This window comes from Narcine bancroftii, unplaced genomic scaffold (assembly GCF_036971445.1).
Source record: "Narcine bancroftii isolate sNarBan1 unplaced genomic scaffold, sNarBan1.hap1 Scaffold_702, whole genome shotgun sequence".
NCBI lineage: Eukaryota > Metazoa > Chordata > Chondrichthyes > Torpediniformes > Narcinidae > Narcine > Narcine bancroftii.
This window is the reverse complement of record NW_027212209.1, coordinates 1-24,140: the sequence shown is the minus strand read 5'-3', so window position 1 is coordinate 24,140 and position 24,140 is coordinate 1. Positions and strand designations below refer to the sequence as shown.

The window sequence follows — 24,140 nt, the reverse complement described above, 5'->3', positions numbered from 1 at the left end:
GATAAGGCAGGAGAATTGGGGTTGGGAAAGTTGATAGAGCTGAGAGGAGGAAATAAGGGGAGGAGGCGTGAGTTGATGGGAATGTTCTGATCATTTGCTTTCCCTCAATGGGGGTGAGTGGTCTCTTACGGAGTAATGTACGAGCAGATCCTTGTAAACCATCGACAGTTGAGAAGTATTAGTCACGTTGAAGAATAATGGGAACTAATAATAACCAAGTCAACATTTCAGGAAGAAGATTTTGCAGAAGATGTCAGATTTGGAATGGAGAAAAGATTGAAGCTTGTCCAACAAGGTAAAAGAAACCATTCAAATACTTAAGGGAAGAGGGAGCATTTTATGATACAGGTACTGTACCCTGTATCTGAAACGCTTGCCTCCAGTCTTTGTTTGGTCTTTTGTGGGTGGCACCAGTAGGATACCATATTTTTACACGTATATGCTCGCGTTATGTGCTTTTTACAGACCAGCTATCCCTTCTCCCTGCAGATTTATATGTGCGCGCGCGCTATACGAGAATATTTTTACATGTTGAAAGAACACGCACAATTTGTGGCGAGCTTGAGAAAGTCAAACTGGCAATTTATAGTGAGCGTGGGAATGAAATAGCGGCAATGAAAGAATGTACAATTTATAGTGGCTGTGGGAATGTTCTAGAGAGCGTAGTGATGTAATAGCGGCAATGAAAGAACGTCAACAATTTATAGCTGGCATGGGAAAGTTACACCAGCAATTTATTTTTAGCATTGTAATGTAATAATGGCAGTGAAAGAACGTGCACGATTTATAATGGGTGTGGGAAACCTTAATTGCTCAGACCTGTCTCCTGGGGGAGGAGATTTCCTCTGATCTGGGACAACATTAGGATGATTCTGCCCTGTGTCATCTGTTTAATCATCCTCATTACATCAAATCAAACCATAAAGTTCTCAATTGCACACGATTTTTCACAAGATGGGTTTTTTTAAATTATCACCAAATTAAAATCCTGCTTCACTCTGAAGCCTGTCTTTGATCTATTTAATTGATTCCTCTTCAAAGCTTGTTAATGTGTGGCATCAGGATATCAACTATATAATTGGCAATTGACACCTCTGGGGGAAGTTGATTGGGTATTAATTGTGAGAGATTAACTGTGACAAATAGTGGGACTGTGGAACATGCTTCGTCTCACGTCCGAAGTAAGTGCAAATTGCTCTTGGAAATTGGAATGTAGAATTCTATACCCGAGTGGTATATGTGTGCGTGTGCTATGCAAAAAAATGTTTTGACCCAATTTGATTTTCTGTGCATATATGCGTGTGCGCGTTATGAGTGAAAATATGGAACTTGTATCTGCGGTTAAATGGTGACAACAGACAATGACATGATGCCGCATTGGGTGGAGGGGAAGGGGGAGTTCACATGAAATAATGTTTAATACATACTAAAAACAAACTTGATGTTTGCCGCTAGTCCCCGCTCCTGCCCGGGAGTCTGAGGCCGTGACCTCAATGGAGACGGCATCACACCTGATGTCGAGAATGGAGTTGCTGACATCCGGCTGAAGCTGAAGACTTGGACCCAGCTCCGTTTGGCATCTTTCTGGCCAGAAGCTAAGGTTTCGGGGATTTTTTTTTTACTGTTTCTGTAATCAAACTGGCGCCGTCAGAGTCCACGTGGGCAAGACAGGTATTGAATTCCTTTCCACTTGTGATGTCATGTCGGTGGCTGAAAAACAAGTTCGGCTTTTGGATCATTTCGGAACTTCGGATATGGGGTACCCAACCAGTAAATGCAAAAAAAAAGTAAATGAAAAATGCCAGAAGTACTCAGTAGATCTTGCGGTGGATTAGCATTGATGGCTCGTCCAGGTTCTAGGTGAGATGTTTATCTGTTGAGGAATGGAGGACTCTGACTCCCAGTCAAAATCAGAATTTATTATCATGAACCTGTCACGAAGTCTTGTTTTTGCGGCAGGCGTCACAGTGTAGATGTTTATATAAAAATAGTGCCAGAAAAATCCAAAGTGAGGCAGAGTCTGTGGTTCATTGATCATTCAGGAATCTGACGGCGGAGAAACTGTCCTTGTGCCGCTGGGTGCTCGCCTTCAGGCTCCCGTTCCTTCTTCCCAATGGTAGCAGAGTGAAGTGGTCATGTCCTGGGTGGTGGGGGTCCTTGACCATAGAGGCTGCAGCTTTTTTTTTTTGTAGATGTCCTCGACGTCACAGGCTGGGTTAACGTTAACAACTCTCTGGAGTTTTTCCTTGTCCTGAGCATTGACCAGACAGTGATGTAACCACCAAGAATGCTCTCCCCAGTGCACCTGTAGAAGTTTGAGTCTTCAGTGACTTACCCAATCTCCTCAAAAAGTTTAGCCGCTGGCAAGCCTTCTTCATCCAGTCCCCTTCATTCAATACACAAGCTTGTGGGAGGTTCGTCACCTCCGCAAAGGATCGAGGCGACTACACTCGTGCCTGGGATTGTGTACTCCAACCCGACACTAGCCACTCTCAAAACAGTCTCCTCCTCTGTCACCAACATCCCATCAGCATTTTCAGTAGTTTTCAAACTCTTTCTTTCCACTTGCACACCATCTTAAATCGTCTTCTGGCCATCCATCCCATAGGGTGATGATGGTTCCTTTCAGTCAGTCTGTGGGGTTTGATATGTGCGTCCTGGAGTGGCTGTACAGGCCGATCCTTGACAGGCCCTGCTTGGCTGGTGAGGCCTGGAGGGGCAGCAGCTCTCTTATGCTCCTTCCTGTTTCTTTCCTCTGCTACCACTGTCTTAGCAGCATTCACACCTTGTACCCCACTCCTCGGAAAGGAATGTGAATGGATGAGTAAGGGTCCAGACCCACTCTCTTGTCATCCCCTTCCCGGATCCAGCAACACGATGAGGTCCAGGACGGCTAGGGGAAGTTCTGTTTCAGTGACTGAGCTTCGATGCAAGGGATACTCTTTCCTCGCCTCACGGCAAGCCTTCTCTAGAAGGCCGTTGACCCTACGAGAGGGTTCATCCGCCCTTGGACAGATCTTGCTTTTTCATCCTGCAGGGTGTCTAGCCACCCTCCGCTCCAGGAAAGCCTGATGGGGGGGGGGGGGGGGGGAGCCAGTTTAGTCACCAACCATGCAACGGGTAACGTGGTACCAGTAGCACTCAGACAAGTGTCCTGACCTTAAGTAATCCCAGGCTAATCATAGAAAATTCATGGCACGGATTTACTTAAGGTGGTAGGCGTATGGAAAGAAAAAGTTTGAAAACCATTGGGCTGGGCTGTTGTTGCTAGGTAATGCATATCTCAAGGCTCCTTCTATCCATGGGCTACTACAGGCTTCTTGGCACACCTCCATAAGGCACCTGCGACATCATAAGCATGTCTGAACGAGACAGGCTTGACCCACATTCAAACAACAATTAAGAAATGTACTCTGGATGAAAGGTCACTCAGGGTATTGTGAGCAGTTTTGGGCTCCGCATTTAAGAAAGGATGTGCAGATGTTGGAGAGTGAACAGAACAGGTTCACAAGGATACTTATGGGAATGAAAGGTTATTGTATGAGAAGCATTTGACGACAGTTGGAATTCAGGAGATTGAGGAGGGGAGCGGGATCTCATTGAAGCATTTCGAAAGTTGAAAGGTGTGGACAGAGTTGACGTCGAAAGGCTGTACCCCACGGTAGGAGAGTCCAGGATAGGAGGGCACAACTTCAGGATTGAAGGACACCTGTAGTGTAGGTCACTAACAAACACTTTACAAAACAGATCTTATTTAAATTGCCAGAGCTCTGCTCAAGCCAGACAGTCCAGGCTCTGGGTGCCTTTGCAAAAACTGAAGAATGCCTATAAGGACTTGACTTCACAAGTAGGTGTCAATTGGACGTGCTGTGGAGTAACGGATTATTCTTTTGAAAGCAACAGTTGATCTGATGCCACAATCTGTCTGGTTGCAATTTGCTATTCTAAGAAGATCATGTGGCTTTGCAAGCAAAGAGAGGAGACCAAACAGGCTTTCTCTGAGAGAGAGAGAGAGAGAGTGAGAACTGGTTTCTGCAGGTTGACAACCTGGCAGCTTGTCTAAAACCCCATTTTGAAGACGGGCTGTGAGTTCTGAGGTCAGCCTGTTGAAACAACCCATGTGGTCCATACAAGAGGAAATGGCTGGCTAGAGTGTTTCACCTGACATAAGGGAAACCCGAGGAACTTTGTGGTGACCTGCAGAAGAAGGGGTCATCATCTGGAAAATCCTGATGGGGCAAGTTTCTTCGGCAAGACACTGAAGTGGCTGATCGGAGGGAATCGGGTCCAACGAGCAACAAATCTCTCTCTGAAAACCGACAAGAACCTCCCTGAGCGGTGATGAATTACTTTTAAGCACCAGAGCTTAGTGAAAATTCATAAGTGTTAAATTCTGTGCAGAGTCTAAGAATTGCCTGATACCAGTGAACCTGGAGGAGTGAGAAGTGAGATTGGACTGTGAATCAAAGAACTTTTCTGAACTTGTATAGACATTACATACACGCACGCTTAGAATTAGAAGGGGGTTAAAGTTTGATCCTGTTTTTATGTTTAAAGAAAATTTTTAAAAACTACTTTTGTTTATTAGGTTTTGGGGTCTTCGGGGCCTGTAACAATGTGATCTGGTTCCTCGGGGCCCGTAACAATGTGATCTGGGTCCTCGGGGCCCGTAACAATGTGATCTGGGTCCTCGGGGCCCGTAACAATGTGATCTGGGTCCTCGGGGCCCGTAACAATGTGATCTGGGTCCTCGGGGCCCGTAACAATGTGATCTGGGTCCTCGGGGCCCGTAACAATGTGATCTGGGTCCTCGGGGCCCGTAACAATGTGATCTGGGTCCTCGGGGCCCGTAACAATGTGATCTGGGTCCTCGGGGCCCGTAACAATGTGATCTGGGTCCTCGGGGCCCGTAACAATGTGATCTGGGTCCTCGGGGCCCGTAACAATGTGATCTGGGTCCTCGGGGCCCGTAACAATGTGATCTGGGTCCTCGGGGCCCGTAACAATGTGATCTGGGTCCTCGGGGCCCGTAACAATGTGATCTGGGTCCTCGGGGCCCGTAACAATGTGATCTGGTCTCTTCTAGCGGGAAAAGATGAAGTTTGCAAGGAGGTTCAACTTGTTGGTGGCGGTTGAATTGTTTATGTTTTCCAGTCATCTTCCTGCCCAACCATTTTTGTGGCTTGGCACCCAGTTTTGGATTAGGAAGATTTCAAGGGAATTTTGTTTTTTTAAAAAAAAACAGGTATTTTTTAAGGCTTTGTTATGGTTCTGACGTTGCGAGATATTGAACAATTGAATTAATCCCAATAATCAGCGTTGCCAACTTAGCATTTACCCCTGGGTGTTGTCCAATTAGCATTTGTGTTAAGTCATCTGTAGACATTTCTGTGAAAGCAGTCTGTGTGAATGCAGAATTTAAGCATCTTTCAAATGAAAATACTTGTAACATCAGCAATGTGTTTCTTTTAAATGAGTGGGCTCTGGCGCTTTGAGGTAAACTATAATTTTTTTGTGTGTATGCATGTTTTCGAGAACCAACTAGCTCAGAGCTGTGCAGCCGACGAGCAGAGCAAGTTGCCCATTTCTGTTGCAGGAGGAGTGAAACTTGTAGTGTCTGCTACAAGCCAAGGCTTGGAGGAAGTGATCAAGTTGTATTCTGTGCTTTAATAAGTTTGTTAAAAGGCAAAGCAGATTTTGTTGCATATCTAGATTTGCGTTTTTCAGGTAAATTGCTGGTTGTCACATGATTGAGGCAGTTGGATGAATGGAGAAAAGATAAAGATAATTACAGTCTATGATAGCTGCTTTTCAAAGAGTACTTGGCAGCTGGTTATTGGTTGATTCTGCAGTGATTATCATGAGACTCTTCTGCTAAATCGGTAACAGCACCCAAAACTTTCCATTTGATATTGTCTCAGCTACACTGCACACAGGAAGTAGGCTGAGTCCCCGGAAGTTTCCAGTGAACTAATGCTTGTATGTAGCTTTCATTTTGTGGAATTAGTAATGCACCGTGTCCAAGGAGCGCAATGGTATGTGCAGTATATTTTAATTATTGGTGCTGTAGTGGCAGCCCTTCATATTGCCCTGGTTAATAACTTGGTGCTGTAACAGTCAGTTGATGCCAGTATTCCTGAATAGTTCAAGATCTCGGAGGATTTTAAGCTGTATTTTATACCTGGGGTTTATTTTCTGAATGAGTGATAAGATCTGAAACAAGAATATGAGTGGGAGGACAAATCTCCGCACACGATATAAGGTTGTGTACATAGATTGCCAGCGGTAATGAATTGTCTGCAGTCCAACCAGTTTTCTTGAATAAATGTGTGGATTTGTCAAACTGGTGGATAAATCCTGCTGCTTGGAAAACCTAGTGGTCAAAGTCTTCTTTCTATGACAGGACCAACCCCGGTAAATCTTTGGGTCTTTGTAATCTGCCCACCCTAGTGGTAGTTGGGATGTTTTAAGATGCGTTCAGTCCGATCACTTGTCCTAATGAGTTGACCTGTTGCGACATTTTCATACTGCCGTTCCTATTGTATAATTACACTCGCCTTTTAGAAGTACAAGACAAGCTATTTATTTGAGGTGGTGAGGACGGTTTGAGAGTCTAAACAGAGTTCAATTGTGTCTTGGTGGAATTCTCTCCTTCAGTAATGGGATTATCTAACCCATCCATCCACTCTCGACCCATTTTTCTCCCCGGCTATGCACCCTGGACTTTGCTCAAAGTTCATGGACCCCCCCCCAACTGTTGGAGGCGGGGCGGGCGTAGCACCCCCTGTTGAGAATGGCTGGCCGACGGGTAAAGGTTCCATACCGTCAAGGAATAAATACTGTGCTGAGAATGGATCAGGCATGAAATTCTGAGTCGCCAGCGAGGTACGAACCCACAATCCCTGGTTTACAAGACCAGTGCTCTAACCACTGAGCTATTGAAGCCTCGTGCACGGGCTTTATTTAATTAAAAATCGATGGATAAAAGTTTAACATTTCTGTGTGATTTCTTGTAAACAATTTGCAAATAACCTTGCTCATTGATTTTTTTTTTTGTCCTGTTTTGGGTGACAATGCTCGGAATCCAATCTTGTTTTGCATCTGTTCTGATGTTAAACGTGTGGATGATTGGAGTCCGAGAAGAAAAGTTTGGATGAAGCCGCCCAAGTTTGTAACATGCCTGAAATTCACAAATACAAATTAATTTTATTTAAGGCTTTAAATACAAAGTATGTTTTGCTGACTCCATAATTCAAGAATCTTTTACTGCCGTGTAATAAAGCAAATGTAATATTACACAAAATTGCATTTACTCTACTGTAAAGCTGGCAAAGATTCCCCATCAGCAGAAATTGCCCTGAGCAATAAAAGAAGCAAAAAGGGGGTCCCTTCAGGATCACCGAGGGTCCGTGGATTTGTCTCCAGCGCTCCCGCAGTCTCCAGTCCAAATTATCGCTCCAGATCCAAATCTCCCAATGCGATCACTGCCAATGCTCATGAGTCCAATAAGTGTACGCTGGGGATGGGGAGCATGCTTCTGTAGGGCATCAAGATAAACATTGCTGTTGAGTGGTGCCCACTCAGATTGAAATCTAACTGCGGCTGCATTCTTGCACACGAATGACTGCATTACAAACTATTGGAGTTTAAAGTTCAGAATCAAAATATATAGTCATGAACCCTAACCATCTCACAGATTTTTAAAAAAAAAACAGGAGGCCGTGTCTTTAGTTCATTGATCATTCAGGAATCTGATGGCGGAGGGGAAGAAGCTGTCCTTGTGCCGCTGGGTGCTCGTCTACCTTTTCCCCAATAGTAGCAGAGTGAAGGGACCATGGCCTGGGTGGTGGGGGTCTTTGACAATCGAGGCTGCTTTTTTTTTTGCGGATGACCTCGATGGATTGAAGTCTGGGTGCCCATGACGTCTCAGGCCGAGTCAACAACTCTTCGGAGTTTTTTTTCTTGTCCTGAGCGTAGGCGCCTCCACACCAGGCGGAGATGTAACCAGCCAGAACGCTCTCCACGGTATAGCTGCAGGAGATTTTGAAAGTCTTTGGTGACGAACCATTGGTGAATCTTTATGATTGCCTCGGCACGGAGTCTCAAGGATGTTGACACCAAGGAACTTGAAGCTCTTGACCCTCTCCTCTACTGACCCCTTGATGAGGGTTGGTCCATGTCCTGATTTCCTCCTGAAGTCCACAGTCATCGCCTTGGTGCCGCTAACATTGAGCGCAAGGTGGTTGGTGTGACATCACTCAGCTCGCTGATTATCTCCCTCCTGTACGCTTCCTCATTGCCGTCCTGTGATTCTACTGGAAACGGTAGGGTCATGGGCAAATGTGTAGATGGCATTTTTGGCTATCTATTTAACCATATAACAATTACAGTACGGAAACAGGCCATATCGGCCCCTCTCATCTGCACCGATTTAAGTGATTTTCTCCAGTCCCACTTACCTACACTTTGCCCATAACCCTCCCAATTCGCTCTCATCCATATACCTATCCAACTTTTCCTTAAAGGACAAGATTGACTTTGTTGTGACCACCTCTTCCGAAAGGTCATCCCACTCAGCCACCACTCTCTGAGTGAAGAAGTTCCCCCTCATGTCACTTCTAAACTTTTGCTCCCTAACTCTCATCTCGTGACCTTCTATTTGTATCTCCCCTACCCTCAAGGGAAAGAGCCTATTCACAGGTACTCTATCTATTCCCCTCATAATTTTAAATACCTCTATCAAATCCCCCCATCAACCTTCTACCCTCCAATGAATGAAGACCCTAATCTACTCAATCTTCCTTTGTATTCTAGATTCTGAAATCCAGACAACATTTTAGTAAATCTTCTCGACACTCTCTCCCTACCTTGTTGATATCCTTCCTGTAATTTGATGACCAGAATTCTACACAGTATTCCAAATTTGGCCTCACCAATGCCTCAAATAGTCTCAACGTCACTTCCCAACTCCTATATTCTGTGCTTTGATTCATAAAGGCCAGCCTATCAAAAGCTTTCTTCACCACTCTATCAGCATCGAAGAAGATCCTGCCACACATATAGTACACACATATAGGCAAGAGATCACAGATGCCGGAACCAGGAGCAAAACTTTAAAACAAAACCCAGTGGGTCAGACAACATTCAGAGAGAGAGAGAGAGGAATGTCAACATTTTGGGGCAAGACCCTGTGGGATCTCTGGACCCTAGTGATGATGTGTTAAATTGTCATGACAACCAGCAAATCCAAGGACTTCAGGATGAAATCAGGAGATTTTGCTTTTACACAACTCGTAATAATCCCATATAAGTATGTGTAAATAATCTGTTCAATTTCATTAACAAGAGACCAACGGCTACAAAATACCATTAATCGATCACTCAGCCTGCAGGAAGAAGCTATTCCCCAGCCTGGCCATCTTGATTTTTATGCTGCTATACCTCCTTCCTGATGGAAGTGGACTGAAGATCCTCAATGGTTCTTTGAGCCCTATTTAAGTGCTGTGATGTTGGCGTCAGTGAAAGGAGATCCTGTTTTCCAGGATCTTGTACGGTGTGGGGTGGGCAGCTCTGTCTGGCGGGCATGAAGGGCAAATTTCATTTCTATTGGATTCGATGACTCAGAGGTCCACCTTCAAGGCACGTATGCGTCCTCGGCATACAATATCTTTGCTGCTGAGGTCGGGGTGAGGATGGTTGCCATAGGTGAAACTACTTCATATTAGTTCTGAAGATGACTGTCGTGGCTGAGTTGGTTAAAGCGCTTGTCTCAATAGGAGATCGGGAGTTAGAATCTCAGTGGTGCTTCATCTCTTAGTGTAGAACGGTTAGCACAATGCTGTAACAACGCCAGCAACCAGGGTTTGAATCGGGCACTGTCTGTACGGGGTTCGCACGTTTTCTCTGTGTGTGGATTTTCTCCAGGTGCTCTGGTTTCCTCCCACCTTGCAAAACATACCAGGGATTGTCATTCATTTGGGTGGTGTGGGCTTGTGGGCCTGTTACTGAGCTGTGTATCTCTAAATTTAAAAAAAAAATTGGTTGCACTCCTGGGAATTCTGCTGGAGTGGAGGTGAAAGAGTTGGGCAGTGACACAGCCTTCTTTCTTGTGAGTAGTTGCTGCGTTGTGGACTGTGGGTCACCAGGAAGTAAATACAAGCTAATTTGAGGGGTGTATAGTTTCTCCCCAATTGGTGGCGTCAAAGGCTGAAAATAAATGTAGCTTCATGACATGTCTTCTGCATTTCGCTTGGAGATGACGTGTCCCAGTGGTTCTCAACCTTTTCCTTTCCACTCACATACTACCTTAAGTAATCCCTATGCCATTGGTGCTCTGTGATTAGTAAGGGATTGCTTAAGGTGGGATGTGGGTGGGAAGAAAAAGTTTGAAAACCCCTGTTTTAATTGTACCTCATTGACTCATTATGTGCACGGTTTCAGAACTCCAAAGGAAATGGGCCAATTACAATTTTTCTCAAGCAAAATATTTCCGTAACAATTGGGTCTAGAGCAGTGGTTCTCAACCTTCCCTTCCCACTCACATCCCACCTTAAGCAATCCCTTACTAATCACAGAGCACCGATGGCATAGGGATTACTTAAAGTGGGATGTGAATGGAAAGAAAAAGGTTGAGAACCACTAACATATCCTAAGATGAATGGAGGGTTATGCATTCGGCACAACACTGGGCCAGAGGGCCTGGAGTGTCTGTAGATTTTAGTGTAGTGTGAAAATTATTTTGGTTGAACCTTGGAAGGATGGAAGGCACATTACGATACAAGGAGCTGCACCTTGGTGATGGACAAGGACCCTAACATTGACTTTACATACATCAGGAATAACCCTCTGTAGTTCCTGCATTTGTTTCCTCTAAAGATGTTCATGTCATCACAATTTACCCCTTTAAAGTGACGAAAGAGATGATCGTGGACTTCAGGAGGACCAGGAATGACTGCCCTCCACAAAGCATCAATAACTGTAGTGGACAGTTCCTCAGAGTTCACTTCCCCAGGGAAAACATTTCACTTATCAGCAATTGCACCTCCTGAGAAGACTGAAGCGGGCAAGGCTACCGGCCACCATCACGTCACCATTCTACAGGAGCTCTACCAAGACTGTCCTGGCCGGCTGCATCACGGTGTGGTATGGTTGCTGCAGAGAAATGGATTGGAGGTCAATCTCTCTCTTTTCACTCTGCCTGTCTGCATCTCTCTGTCTCTCTCACATAGATGAGGACCCCGGCTCCCGTCGGGGAAGAGATCCAGGAGGATCAAAGCCAGCCCCACCCGGCTGAGGAACAGCTTCTTCCCACGAGCAGCGAGGCCAAAGGAACTGCTCACACTGACCACCCGAGACTCTTGTATTCGCGACACAGCAATTTATGCATTTGTTTGGATAGTTGAATACTTGTCCTGCATGTGTGTTGTGTCTCGTGTGTGCGCGCTTTGCACCAAGGACCAGAGAACGTTGTTTTGTTGGGTTGAACGGTCAGGACTGGTCTTCTGAGAATGACCATGTCTGAGCTGTTCCGGGATAAGTAACCTGGTTTTATTTAGCACGTGTCACTTTTCAAATTTATCTGAAACTATAATAAAACTCTGAACACTGATAAATAAGTTAAATCTTTTATTTTCCCTTTGCAAAGCAAGTGGAACCCAGTTACAGAGCCTTGCAATGATTTTCACCAAGTAATGAGCATAGCACAACCACCATTTTATAAATAATCAAAAAGGAGATACTCTGGGTGCACAGCATGAATGATGTCTCAAAGCCACGTTCTTATCATAAAAGGGGTTGTCTTCTATTCCCATCTGCCACCAAGACACAATGTTTCATTTTCTTAACTCAACCATTGCTTAGTCACGCTTATTTTGCTTTATTGCTTCGGCAAGCAACTTTCCATTCCCCTCAGTCCTTGCAAGACTTGTAAAAGCAGTGGTGTGGGCTGGGGGGGGGGGTGGGGGGGGATTGTGGTTTTATGTAAGGGGAAGTTGTGTTTGCAACTCAAGGTGGATAAAAAGGAGAGAGGCTGGAAAACTGGAACAACCCACAGAATGCTGGAGAAACTCAGCAGGCCAGGTATAGTCCGTGGATAGTAACAGATAGCCTATGTTTCAGGTTGAAATCTTTCAAGAACCCTCCAGCATTTTGTGTGTGGAGGAATAGGAAATCGGTAGATGTATCTGGATTTCCAGGAGCCATTCGATAGTGGGCAGTAGGCAAGATGGCAGCGAGGGGGTGGCCACAAAGCCCGAGCGGAGATGAATGATTCCATTTCAGATTGGCAATCCGAAGCAAATGGAGCGTGACCTAAATTGATACCGAGATCTCGGCTATTTTTAACTAAATTGTACGTACAGATGCTCCTCGACTTTCGTTCTGACAGACCCATCGTAAGTGGAAAAGTTGAAAAAGAATATACAGTGCAGCACCTACCGAACATTGTGGCCGACCTTAAATGTCCTCATACGCACCACTTACCATTGTCTATAGCTGGGCAAATTTACCTGAAACGCAACAGTCTCACCAACACCACCATGTGGCGAATTGTGGAAAGTACAGTACGAAGTGACTACGTACGGGTACTTTCATTAGATGCATAATCGTTCCACTGTAACTTCAAAAAATCGTAAGTCGGACCATCGTACGTGGAGGACCATCTGCACAGTGAATAGTGTGGTGACTGCATCCCAATTTGCTGATTACACAAGAGTCTTATTTTTTTACGCAGCTGCTGCGTTCCAGATAATTGCCGCCATTCTCCCCGAACGCATGCCGCGTAAAAAGGGTTGGAACGGGAATGCAGACGCCATTTCCATTCCGACATTTTACCTCCTCGACCCCCAGTTAGTTTTCGCGGCCCGCCCGCGGTCTGTGAACAATGGGCAAACGAACAGGACGCCCAGCCTCCTTACATACCGCACTCTGTCTAAACTCCCGGAGCGATACTGATAATTTGGAGGTCTGGTGTGAATGGCCACTCCCGAGACGTAGGGAGACGCTTCAGAATGGAAAATTCACACAAGTTCTGTTTTTGAAAAGTTTGTTTACAGGTTATGAATAAAATTTTTTTTAATGTGGAAGCGTTCAGGAGGATCACACAGGATTTTGACAGAAAATGCATCTCAATTTGTTATTAATACAAATTGGCACAGTGGTCTTTAGTAAAACAATCCTGACAATCCAGTTAAATTGCAATCTGTAAAAGCTACATCTCATGGGGAAAGTGACTCAGGAGGCGGACCTTGCCTTTGCATTCATAATTTAGTGCATCATGTCGGGGAATAAAATGACCAAATTCTCTTATTTTCAATCAGAATTGGTGCAGAATTATGTTCTGTTCTATTTTGCCCCTTTCGAGCCAACTCCCTGAGACTGAGAAGCCGATGTAAAGCAAGCAAAGATAATGTTGATGAATTCATAATAAATAAATAAAATCAGAACCAGTAAAGACACCACACTGGAGAAACATCTTTATACATCGTGGACACGTCACCAACGTTTCAGGCTTAAGCCCTTCAAGGCTGAACAAAATGTGGGAGGATGCTTGAATAAAATGGTGGAGGGGAGGGGCACAGCCCACAGGTGGCAGGAGGTGGGGGGGGGAATGGCTCTGGGAATGGAGAGGGATAGGGAAGAGGGGGAGACTGGAGAGGGGCCAAGCGGAAACTGGAGAAGTTGATGTTGATCGCATCAGGTTGCTAGATGAATATTAGGCGTCGCTCCTCCAGTTTACAGTGGCCTTAGTTTGGCAGTGTACACCATGGACAGGCACATAGGCGTGATAGTAGTGTGCAGAATTGAAATGGTTGGCCACTGTCATTAATGTTGTCAAAGTGAAGATGCTCGATGAAGGGATCTTCCGGTCTACATATACAAGCGAGGTGTGGCTTCTAAATTAAACCAGATGTGCGGCACTGTAATAAGGCTATTTCGGCCCTAAGCTAATCGTGCCACCAAAATAATTTTCACTCGTATAACGCGCACAAGCATATGATGTGCAGAAAATCAAATTGTGTGTGCATAATATGCATATGCCGCGTGGGTGTACTATTCTAAATTCTGACTGGCAAAAGCAATTTGGATTTAAATGGACATGGCGCGTACCAGGATCTGCCACAGTTATTCTCCTGCAATTAACACTCAGTCGACTTCCCCCAGAGGTGTCAGTTGCCCATTATATAGATGATATCCTGCAACGCATTAATAAACTTTGGGAGAGGAATAAATGAAATAGATCGAAGACAGGCTTTAGGATTTTAAGCCTAATATTGTCTCAGATCGGAAGCACTTGATCTCCTCCCTAGGGGGTGTGTCTGGGCAATTGAGGTGTAGAATGTCCTGTTTATAAGGACGACCATGGGACTCAATACAAAGAGATATTCCCAAGATCAAAATTTCCCACACCCTCTATAAATTGCGCACGTTCTTTTATTGCCGTGATTACATTCTCATCCTCACTATAACATTCCAAGGCTCGCTAATAAATTCTGGCACGTCTTTCCCATGGCCGCTATAAATTGTGCGTGTTCTTTCATTGGCGCTATTGTATTCCCACGCCTACTATAAATTGTGCGCGTTCTCTCAACGTGTAAAACTATTCTAGTATAGCGCACGTCTATAACGCATGGCAGGACTGCTTGGTTTGTAAAATACTCATAACGCGGGCATTATATGTGTGAAAATATGGGATCTGAACATGTTCTTACTGACAGAATGATGAAAATTAAGCAATTCTTGATCTGTGTGCAGGTTTTAGTTGATGACTAATGTACATTCTGCGTTTCTTTTAATGTTTTCTCTCTTTTTCTGGTTAAGGCTCTTTCCTTTCATGTGGATTATTTAAAAGACTGGAAGCATCGTAATGGCCAACAAAAGAAACGTGGATTGCGTGGACGCTCTGATCTGTAGCAAGATGCCTCGAAGGGACAACAAACCTGATCAGTTACCGAACGGGATTTGCAAACCCACTCCCCTCGCCAGCTACTCACAAGAAAATTCCGTGCAATACACCGGATCTTACTTAGCGTACCATCTCCGAAATCAAGAGAGAACCGACCCCTCCGGAGCCTGGAGCCAGTCACAGCCCTACCTGCAAGTTGCAGGTGAACCCTCTGCCCAGCCGCAGCCGGTGGGCGACCGTTTGCATCAGGCCGAACCCGAAGCTCAGTCGCCACGATCCACAAGCATGAAAGATCAGCTGGATTTGGTCAAAGAGTTGATGATTGTCCGGTCCAAGTGGGTCACCTTTGTCGAGCGGCAGAAGAACCTGAGGAGTGATCAAAGCCGCTCTGGCGTTCTCTGCCCAGCCTCAACCGGGAAACACAACCTGACTGGATCCGATCTGGGCGCGGGCCAGAGCTGTAGAAACGTAGCATTCCCACAAGCAGTGTACAGAAGTAGTATTTGTTGTTCTGGGGTCGGCTGCTCTTTGCAAAACTCAGATCACTTTCACAGAAGAGGACAGGAGACTGAATGGAGAATGCCAACCCCTGTCACGTCGAGGTGCCTAATTGCAAATAATGATCACTTGCTCCATAACCAACAGTACGGCAACTCGCTCTCAAAAAATAAATTGCTCCATCACGGATCCAACATTGGACAGGCCAGCTCTGTGGGCAGAATCACCAAAGATGCCGAAGCGCAGTCATCCTTGGGCCACGGATTTGGACCGTACAATGGGAATGTTCTGCAGGATCCCAGGTATTCCTTGTTACCCTATGAGAGCGCCAATGGAACTGTGCCAAGTCACACATCCATGCCCACTTTCCAAAGCCCTCCTCTGCATGTGTACTCGAAAGGGCAGAAGGAGCAGGCGCCTTTTTACTGCGATAAGCGGACGCCTCCAAAGTTTCCAATACCGATACAGCCCAAGGTGGTTCACTCTCATAACGCCACGTTGAATGCAGCTCCCTATTCGCTGTTACACCCGCGAGGATACAGGGCCCAACCGGTCGGATGCCCCTATCCGGTTCGAGGAGTAGTTGGGCAGATGCCCGTATCTAATTCCACATTTGTCCCTCAGCTAAGCCCAGGCAATCCTTACCCACCGCAATCTGAATCTCTCGGGTACCCAGTTCAGCCCCATCTGCTACACAACAGTGCTCCCACAACAGGACCTTCAATTCATCCCAATTTAGAGACTGTACCGCAACCGGGGCAGCTTGGGTTGCAGAGCCCTTCCATTAGGAATTTGTCTGCAGCTCCCCAAGATCCAGCAAGTGCAAATACCCCCTCACTGGATGCACTGTGCTGCAGGCTGCGTGGCGTTGGCGACGCACAAATGGATACTCCGTGCTACAATTCATTAACTGCACCTCCCAATAAGGAATACATTGGCCACCCACAGCTAATAAGCAAACACAGTGCTTTCCAACCAGTTCTGTCTGGAAAACCTTTCAAGGGGCCATTTGAGAGACCCGCTGTCTCCCTGGCAGATCAAAGACCAAAGGACATTTACACGCACGAGTTCAATCCAAGCACTGATATTTCACCCAATTGTAATCATGGAACATCGGCGTTCAGTAAAGAGAATGAAATTACCAACAGCATGTTGGTAGACTGTGAACTGGGGAGTCCACCAACGAGTTACAGTATTAGTCCTAGCGGAAGAACGTCGGAGGTGAATTTCTTATCCGCACACTCTTCTGAGGCTCACAAGAGGCTGTCTGCCTCTTCTCCACCGATGCCAGTCATTAATAACGTGTTCAGCTTGGCTCCCTACAGGTCTTACCTGGAAGCCACTGGGCTGTTTTTCACAAGTTGCCAGAAATGTCAGTCAGATTGCAACAAACCTTTAAGCTGCTCATGCCCTTCAGAAAGCCAAACGAACCTCTGTGGCACTGCTGCGTTCGCGAATGCAGACTTGCACGAGGAAAGCCCGATGAAGCTCACCCAGGTGATCGATGAACTACAATGCAAGGATGCTGAATTAAAACAGAGCAACCCATCGGTCTGCTCAGGAGCCTGTAGCAAAGAAACTCTGTCGAGAAAGAAGAGAGAGGGAGGGCAGCCAAATCCCGCGGCCTCTCTGGATCAAGATGTTAACTTGTCCCCAACCCTCGGGATTCAAAATCCTACCCCCCGGCCAATTGCGAGCTACCAAGTTGACAACGATGATCCGACCGGAAAGCTTGAGATGACCAAAGCGGACGCTGAATCTGTCCTGGACCTCAGTGTTAAGAGTAGAAGTCAATCTGTGCAGCCACAATTCTCAGCTTCACCTGGGCGTGGGGAAGAACCAGAATGCATGGGCAAAGAGCTAGGAAGCACAGGAGAAAGGTCAGAGAAGCTGGAAAATAAAGGGGAGTCCACTCGTCACGGAGGGGGACCGAGGAGCGAAGTGGGCGATACTCGGCCGGCACCGCCATCAGTTCCTTGCAAACCCGGAGAGCAGTGGGGCAACGGCAGTTAAAACCACCACCAGCAGCTGTAGCCCCCTCACTGTGGCCCTGAATAGATGTGAAGTACTGAGACCAGCCCCGACTAGAGTGGAGAGGTCCAGTCTTTCTCGCCTACCTGAGGGCCCTGCTGACATGAACATGATAACTGTGCTTGGATCTGTCAATCCCTTGAGATTGATTGTACCTCTGGAGTTGGTAGTGCCGGATGAGGCCAAGTCGGTGCTGAGCCCCACCCCAGAGGTCAAGAAGTCCTCCTGCGAAACCAAGGTCCACATTCCGAGCTGGGGCGAGCCAGCGCAGAGCGCGGGCGACATGCACACGTCCTTCCTGGCTCTGCATCAGAGCTTGTGCTGCATGGTTGCGCAGTCTGTGGCCGAAACCCCCGCGGAGGACCTGCAGGCGCGCTTGCGGGACTTCGAGGCGCGGAGCCGCAGCAAGGAAGATCCAAAGGCGAGGTCCTCCAGCAAGTCCAAGAACGGTCCTCGAAACGAGGCGTCCAAGTCGCAGGAGATGTGGCTCGGCTACGGACAAGTGGCGCCCACCATGCGCAAGCTACTCTCCCAGCTGGAGACGTACCTCTTCACCAGAATGTGCCCCTTTCCCCACGTAATAAGGGCCGGCGCGACCTTCATTCCAATCTATTTGGTGAAGGAGAAACTCTTCTCCAGCCTCAAAGGCACAGCGATTGATCAAGTCTTCCAGGAACACAAAATAGAACTACGACCGACGACTCTTTCAGAGGAGAAGAAATTACAGAACGAGTTACAGCTCCAAAGGTGCTCGTCCAGACTAATCAAGCTGCTCTCCCTGAAGCAGTTGCCCCAAATCTATCCGGATTTGCTGAATGTTCTGTGGTATTCATGTGCAAAGATTCGTCTTGGTGAGTAGACGCATGCTCAAGGATTCTCTGACCAATCTAATGATGCGTTTTGTCATTATCAAGCTTCATTTTATCCAAATCACAGGATGCTACTGTAATTTGAAAAATAACCCATCTTAAGTGCCAAAAATGGACTAAATCCCTACAGTCACTTGCAAACCCACCCTCTTGTTTCTTTGCCATACACAGAAGCACTGGAGAAGGGGTAACCAAAGTTTCAGCCCTGAGCCCAAGGTGTGTGCAAATAGCAGGCAGGCGCCCAAGGTTGGTGTTGGGTGGGGGAGCACTGAGGTAACGGGGGACAGTCCAACATTTGCTCAGCTTGGGGTGAGGTTACTGGTGCCTTCCTGCCGAACGAACGTTAACCTCCTCCGACGTAGCAGCCGAAAGCGCTGCTTTTATTGCGTGGAGAGCTGCTAGCATACACGAAGCTTGGCACACATTAGTGACGCGGGCGGGTGGAGAACCATTAGAATGCCTCGCATGAGAAGCTAGCGGTGCTTGATGCAGGCTAGCGACGGGGGCGGGTGGAGAGTCACTAGGAGTGTGTCAGCTATTGGCGTGGGGGGGGGGGTCTGACGGCGAGCTTATGGGGAGGGCACAGCCCCTCGCTTTGGGAGAGTGTGGGAGGGGAGCAACGCCCACGGATTCCCTGAATAGAAAGGTGGGGGGAGGGAGATTGAGAAGAGGCAGGGAGAGGAGCAGAGGCTGATGGGTGAATATAGGTGGGGGGGGGGGGAAATGGGTGAAAAGAGCTGAGAAATGATGGGGGCAAGAGGGGTGGCTCCGAATGGAGAGAGACAAGGTAGGGATTTAACAGAATCCTCAGCTTTTTAAAAAATCTTCTTCCACCCTCCTACCGATCACCTGTTGATCCTGTACCCCTCTCCTGCTGCCCTTTTATTCAGTCCTCCTCTCTTGACCGGGGGGCTTAAGTCTGAAACGTTGGTCGCCCGTTACTCTCTGTGGATGCTGCGTGAATTTCTCCAGCACGTTTTGCTTCTTGCATGGCGATCACAAGCGTCTCTAGACTCTCCTGTTTCTCGCCACAACCCCCTCCCCCCACCTCCTTTTGACCCATAACGCCATCGTCGTTAAATCGATTCACTAATTACACTGGACGATGAAGATTTTGCTTCCTGAACACTTTTGGGTATATTTTATGGATTCTGGGCAGCTGATCACAAAAATCGCCGTGACATTTTCCTACCACAGTCCGCTTGTTGAGATACAACTGATTTTAGAGGTTCAGAACTTGGAACAATACAGCACGAAGATACATGGCGACCTTTTGTGTCTTATTTGATGGACGGTAAATCTGGGAAGAGGCACCGAAGCGTTCGGGGTCCACACGACCAGATTGCAAAACAGCCTTCTCCCCCAAGCCGTGAGGCTTCTGAAAATCCAGGGGGAGGTGGGGGGAGGGCGACACAGGCCTAGCATATGTGACATGACATTTATCAGTTATTTAGAAGAAAAAAGTTCCTTATGCAATTTATGTAAAGAACCAGCTCCACAGTCCAGAGAAACCCCATCTCGTTTTTCACTGCACGGTTTATGGTATGGACGACAAGTAAACGTGGCTTGACTTGAATATTTCTAATATGATAAGATGTATTTACTCTTCCAGATGAGATATAGTTTTACCTTTTTAGAGTAGGTTAGCCGGGTATTTTTATACAATACAAGATTTTTTTCTTCCACCCAGTACAGTGGAGGGGGGGAATCGAGTTTATACTGTTTGAAGTTTTATATTAATACATTCAGTTTTATTCCCTTGTATTTCCTATAAAAAGATTGTTGGGGGGGGGGAGAAAAAGAAGAATACAGCACAGAACAGGGCCTTCGGCCATTAATGTTGTGCCAACCCATATATTCCTTCCTAAAAGGAAAAGTTCTAAACCTTCCCTCCATTTTTCCTTCATCCTTGTGTCTGTCTAAGAGTCTCTTAAATGCCCCCAAAGTTTCAGCCTCCACTACCATCCCCGGCTAGGCATTCCAGGCCCCCACAACTCTGAGGAATAATTTTTTTTAAAACTTAGTCTTGACATCTGCCCTAAACTTCATTCCCTTCCCTTTGTTCAGATGTCCTCTGGTGTTTGCTGGATCCTGCTCTGGGAAGTCGGTGCTGGCCGTCCACCTTATCTATGCCTCTCATAATCTTGTAGACCTCTATCAAATCTCCTACACTCTAAAGAGAACAGTCCCAGCTCTGCTATCGTTACCTCATAAAGACTTGTTTTCCAATCCAGTAATATTCTGGTAAATCTCCTCTGCACCCTCTCCATTACCTTCCAATCATAAGATGACCAGGATTGAACACAATGCTCTTAAGTGTGGCCTCACCAAAGATTTGTAGAATTGAAACATGACCTCTCTACTCCTGAATTTAATCCACCTATTAATGAAGTCCAGCGTCCCATAGGCCTTCTTAACTATCCTATCAACCTGTGTGGTGACCTTGAGGGATGTATGGATTTGGACCCCAAGGTCCCTCTGTTCATCCACACTTTTAAGTAACCGACCATTAACCCTGGACTCTGCCTTCTGCTTTCTCCTCCCAAATGTATCAACTCACACTTAACTGGATTGAAATCCATCTGTCCAGCTCTGCATCCTGTCTATATCCTCTTGTAACCTTCGACAACCTTCAGCTCCATCCACAACTCCTCCAACCTTTGTCTCATCCACAGACTTACTGACCCATCCTTCCGCCTCTTCATCCAGGTCATTTATAAAAATCACAAAGAGCGGGGTCCCTGGAATAGATCCCTGCGGCCCCTCCACTAGTCGCCGACCTCCAGGCAGAGCACTTTCCTTCCACGACTACTCTCTGCTTTCTTCCAGCAAGCCAATTTTTTTAAAAATCCACACAACCAAGGTTCCACTGAGCCCCCCCCTGCCTCATGACTTTCTGGATGAGTCTCTCATGGGGGACCTTGTCAAATGCCTTGTTAAAATCCATGTCGACCACAGTCTAAGTCTACTAGTATATTGCCTGCAAAGCAGGCTGTTTTGGTCAGTCCAACCTGCACTTAGTGCAGTTGCTATACTGATGTTGTCTTGGGCCTGGACATGCTTAATCAGGATAGATGTAGCCAGGGTATAAAAGTGGTTCAGATGCTGAGCATTACACATTGATATCGATGAAAACACATGTTGATGCACATGTTCTTCAGGCCATACGATAGTGAGTGTATGTAACAGTAGCATTTATGGTCTTCAGGATGATTTAATACAGTAGAAATGTCTCATCAGCGTCACGACATTCTCTGTTACATTTGTGGCGAGGGTACGTTTAAGGCTCAAAGGCGCAACGTGACCGCACTTATTAAGAAAGCCTATGAGCTCGACTTCGGCTGTAAAATTGGTGGCCAAGACAAACCCCTGGGCTCCTCACATTCCTTGGGCAACATGCGTAAGTCCAACTAATGCATGGCGTCAGCGCCACCTTTCGATTGAACACGCTAAATTCAACAGATGTTAGTTTAATGTTTCTACGTGATACATCAAATCTGAAATTATCTTTTTGCTCAGCTTGAAGTGGTCCAACGTAATCCCCTTCTTTTGTTCCAGGAAGCCAACCTTTTGGAAAAATTTTGTTGATCATTGTTATCCCGCATGCTAAATAATTGCAATTTTCATCTGCACACTGTTTCAACTCCTCCATTAAATGGTTAATGATTGGATCTTGCAAAGTACATTAAACCCCTAGACTAATTGAAGGAAACTAATCTTTTTCACTTTTCTTTTGGAGCAGAGTTTCCTGTCACAATCATCCAGCAGGTGATTGTATGGAATTTGGAACTGACCTTTTGGAAAACCTCCTCAGTAGAAGTTTTCTACCGTGGTCCCCTTTTTGCAGTTTCAAACCCTGAACACCATGTATTCCACCGGTTATTTTTGAAAAGACAGTATGAAACGTTAACCCTGGCCGTCGCAGTTCTGTTGCTTTCTTTGGACGATCTCACAATTGGTTTTGTCAAGATTTAAGCATTTTTTTTAAAAATTGGGGTGCAGGGCTTCAATTATGGAATATTTGGATATTAGATCCAACGTTGATGCTTTCAAGCCAAAATTCTGTGTTAACTGAGCATAAAATTGTGTATTTGAGTTTGATAACATCGTCAGCACTTTATTGGGGGGCAGTCGGTGGGTGCATTTTGACAATTTTCCAGTTTTCTGGCTGCTCACTTCCTCATGGATGACACCAGGGGTGCCACGGATGCTGGATAAATGGCCACAAACTCCAAGCGAGACCTTCTCCGGAGGATGGGGGAAGAAATTCCACCCCAACTTCGGCTCTCCATACCCGACTACTTAAAAACTGTCCCCACTCCAAATCATTTTTCAATATAAATACCTGAGACTGAAACTTTTCAAGAACACGGTTCCAGGAAAGAGATTTGTATTTAATGGTTTGGTTAGCAGGGACAATGTATGTGTTCTGAACATGACTTTACATATCACCTAGTCTTCCAGCACAGACCCAGGCCCCAATCTGTCATTGCTGGCTAAAGTAGTCCCACTTGCTTGTGTTAGGCCATATCTCCCCCCCCACCCCCAAAAACCTTTTTTGGTGTTGTAAGGGCCACCTGGCTTCTGGCCTACTGGTGGCAATGACTGATGCCCTTCTTACACAGAGATCCCACTTAATTAGCGTGTGAATGACCCACCTTCCAAGTCGGCTCAGATCGCTCGCCCTGAAGCAGGAAAAGCCGAGTCGGTGCGTCCTTTTGCATAGTGGCCCAGCGTCCCGGTGCAATTCTGTGTGATGTATAACGTACGTGCCGTATAATGGGCCGTCCCTCACAGTTCACTTATCTCATCTTCTCCTCTGAGGGTAAGCCCCTCCTCCTCCCCCCCCCCCCCACCCCCCCATTTAGCTGATCTTGTTCAGTTAATATGTCTAATCTTGTATCCTGACCTCGTTGCTGCCGTTTCAAGTTTGAATCTCCCGCTGGTAAGTCGTACATGCTCATCAGTGCATCACAGCCTTCGACCGTCCTGGGCCCAGGAAGCCGGGTACGCCTTTCAGACAGGAGCTGATGCAAATCCTATCAACTCTAATACTACCTACCTTGGCGGGTGATACACGGGATAAAAATGACCCCCCCCCCCCATCCCATGTTCGTTGCGTTTACACAGGTAAGTGAAGCAGTTAAAAGGCAGTTAATTCCTGTCTTTTAATGGCTGTGTAAAATCGGCTTGAACAATATTTTCAAGTCAAGGGCTGCTCTGAGAAACTTTTTATCTCATTTAAAGCATTTTATTTATCATTTTTTTTAAGGAACAGGAAACACTGCAAGCGTACACCGAGCATAAACACTCCCAATCAAAATTAACGCTCAAGCCACGATAAGGAAGACCCCCTGTTCCTAATGTTTCTTCGCCAGTTTCCACATCCTTGGTCCCTGCCTCCACTCCAATGTGGTTTCATGCCTTTGTCTTCAACTGCAGCGACATCAAAAAGCCTGGTTCACAAAGGCAAGTGGTTGACCTGACCTCAGTGAATTGGGAAGGCTCCATGGCCCACATGGAGCTACTGCTCTAAATCTTTCCGCGTTCCTGTCTAGACGTGTTACAACTGCCCGTTTCCCATGGCAGCTTGTCCCATGCATCTACTCCACTCCCTCTGTTGTGGGGGAGGGGGAGCTGCTTGGGCCCTCTCTAAATCTCCCTCCACCCCTCACTTTAAATCTGCTGGTGTATTAATCATTGATGAAAATTACAACACTGCTCTACCTGCAGCATGGTCAAAAGTAACGGTGGTGGTGAAATCCAGGTGTGTTTTGCATCCTTATTTTTTCTGGCTTGCTTTGCTGCTTTGTCTCGGCTCCTCTGTTGTGCAAGCTTTG

General features: G+C 46.4%; 1 protein-coding gene across 1 annotated transcript; it reads left to right on the top strand.

Annotated features, from left to right (window-relative positions):
* Nucleotides 1–211: 211 nt before the first annotated feature.
* On the top strand, nt 212–24,079 carry LOC138751107 (uncharacterized protein C15orf39 homolog). Its single transcript, XM_069913182.1, is given in 4 exon segments — nt 212–295; nt 14,818–17,388; nt 17,390–18,282; nt 23,573–24,079. Coding segments are annotated over 3 exon segments (3,453 nt in total). The 5' UTR covers nt 212–295; nt 14,818–14,863; the 3' UTR covers nt 23,608–24,079.
* Nucleotides 24,080–24,140: the final 61 nt, after the last annotated feature.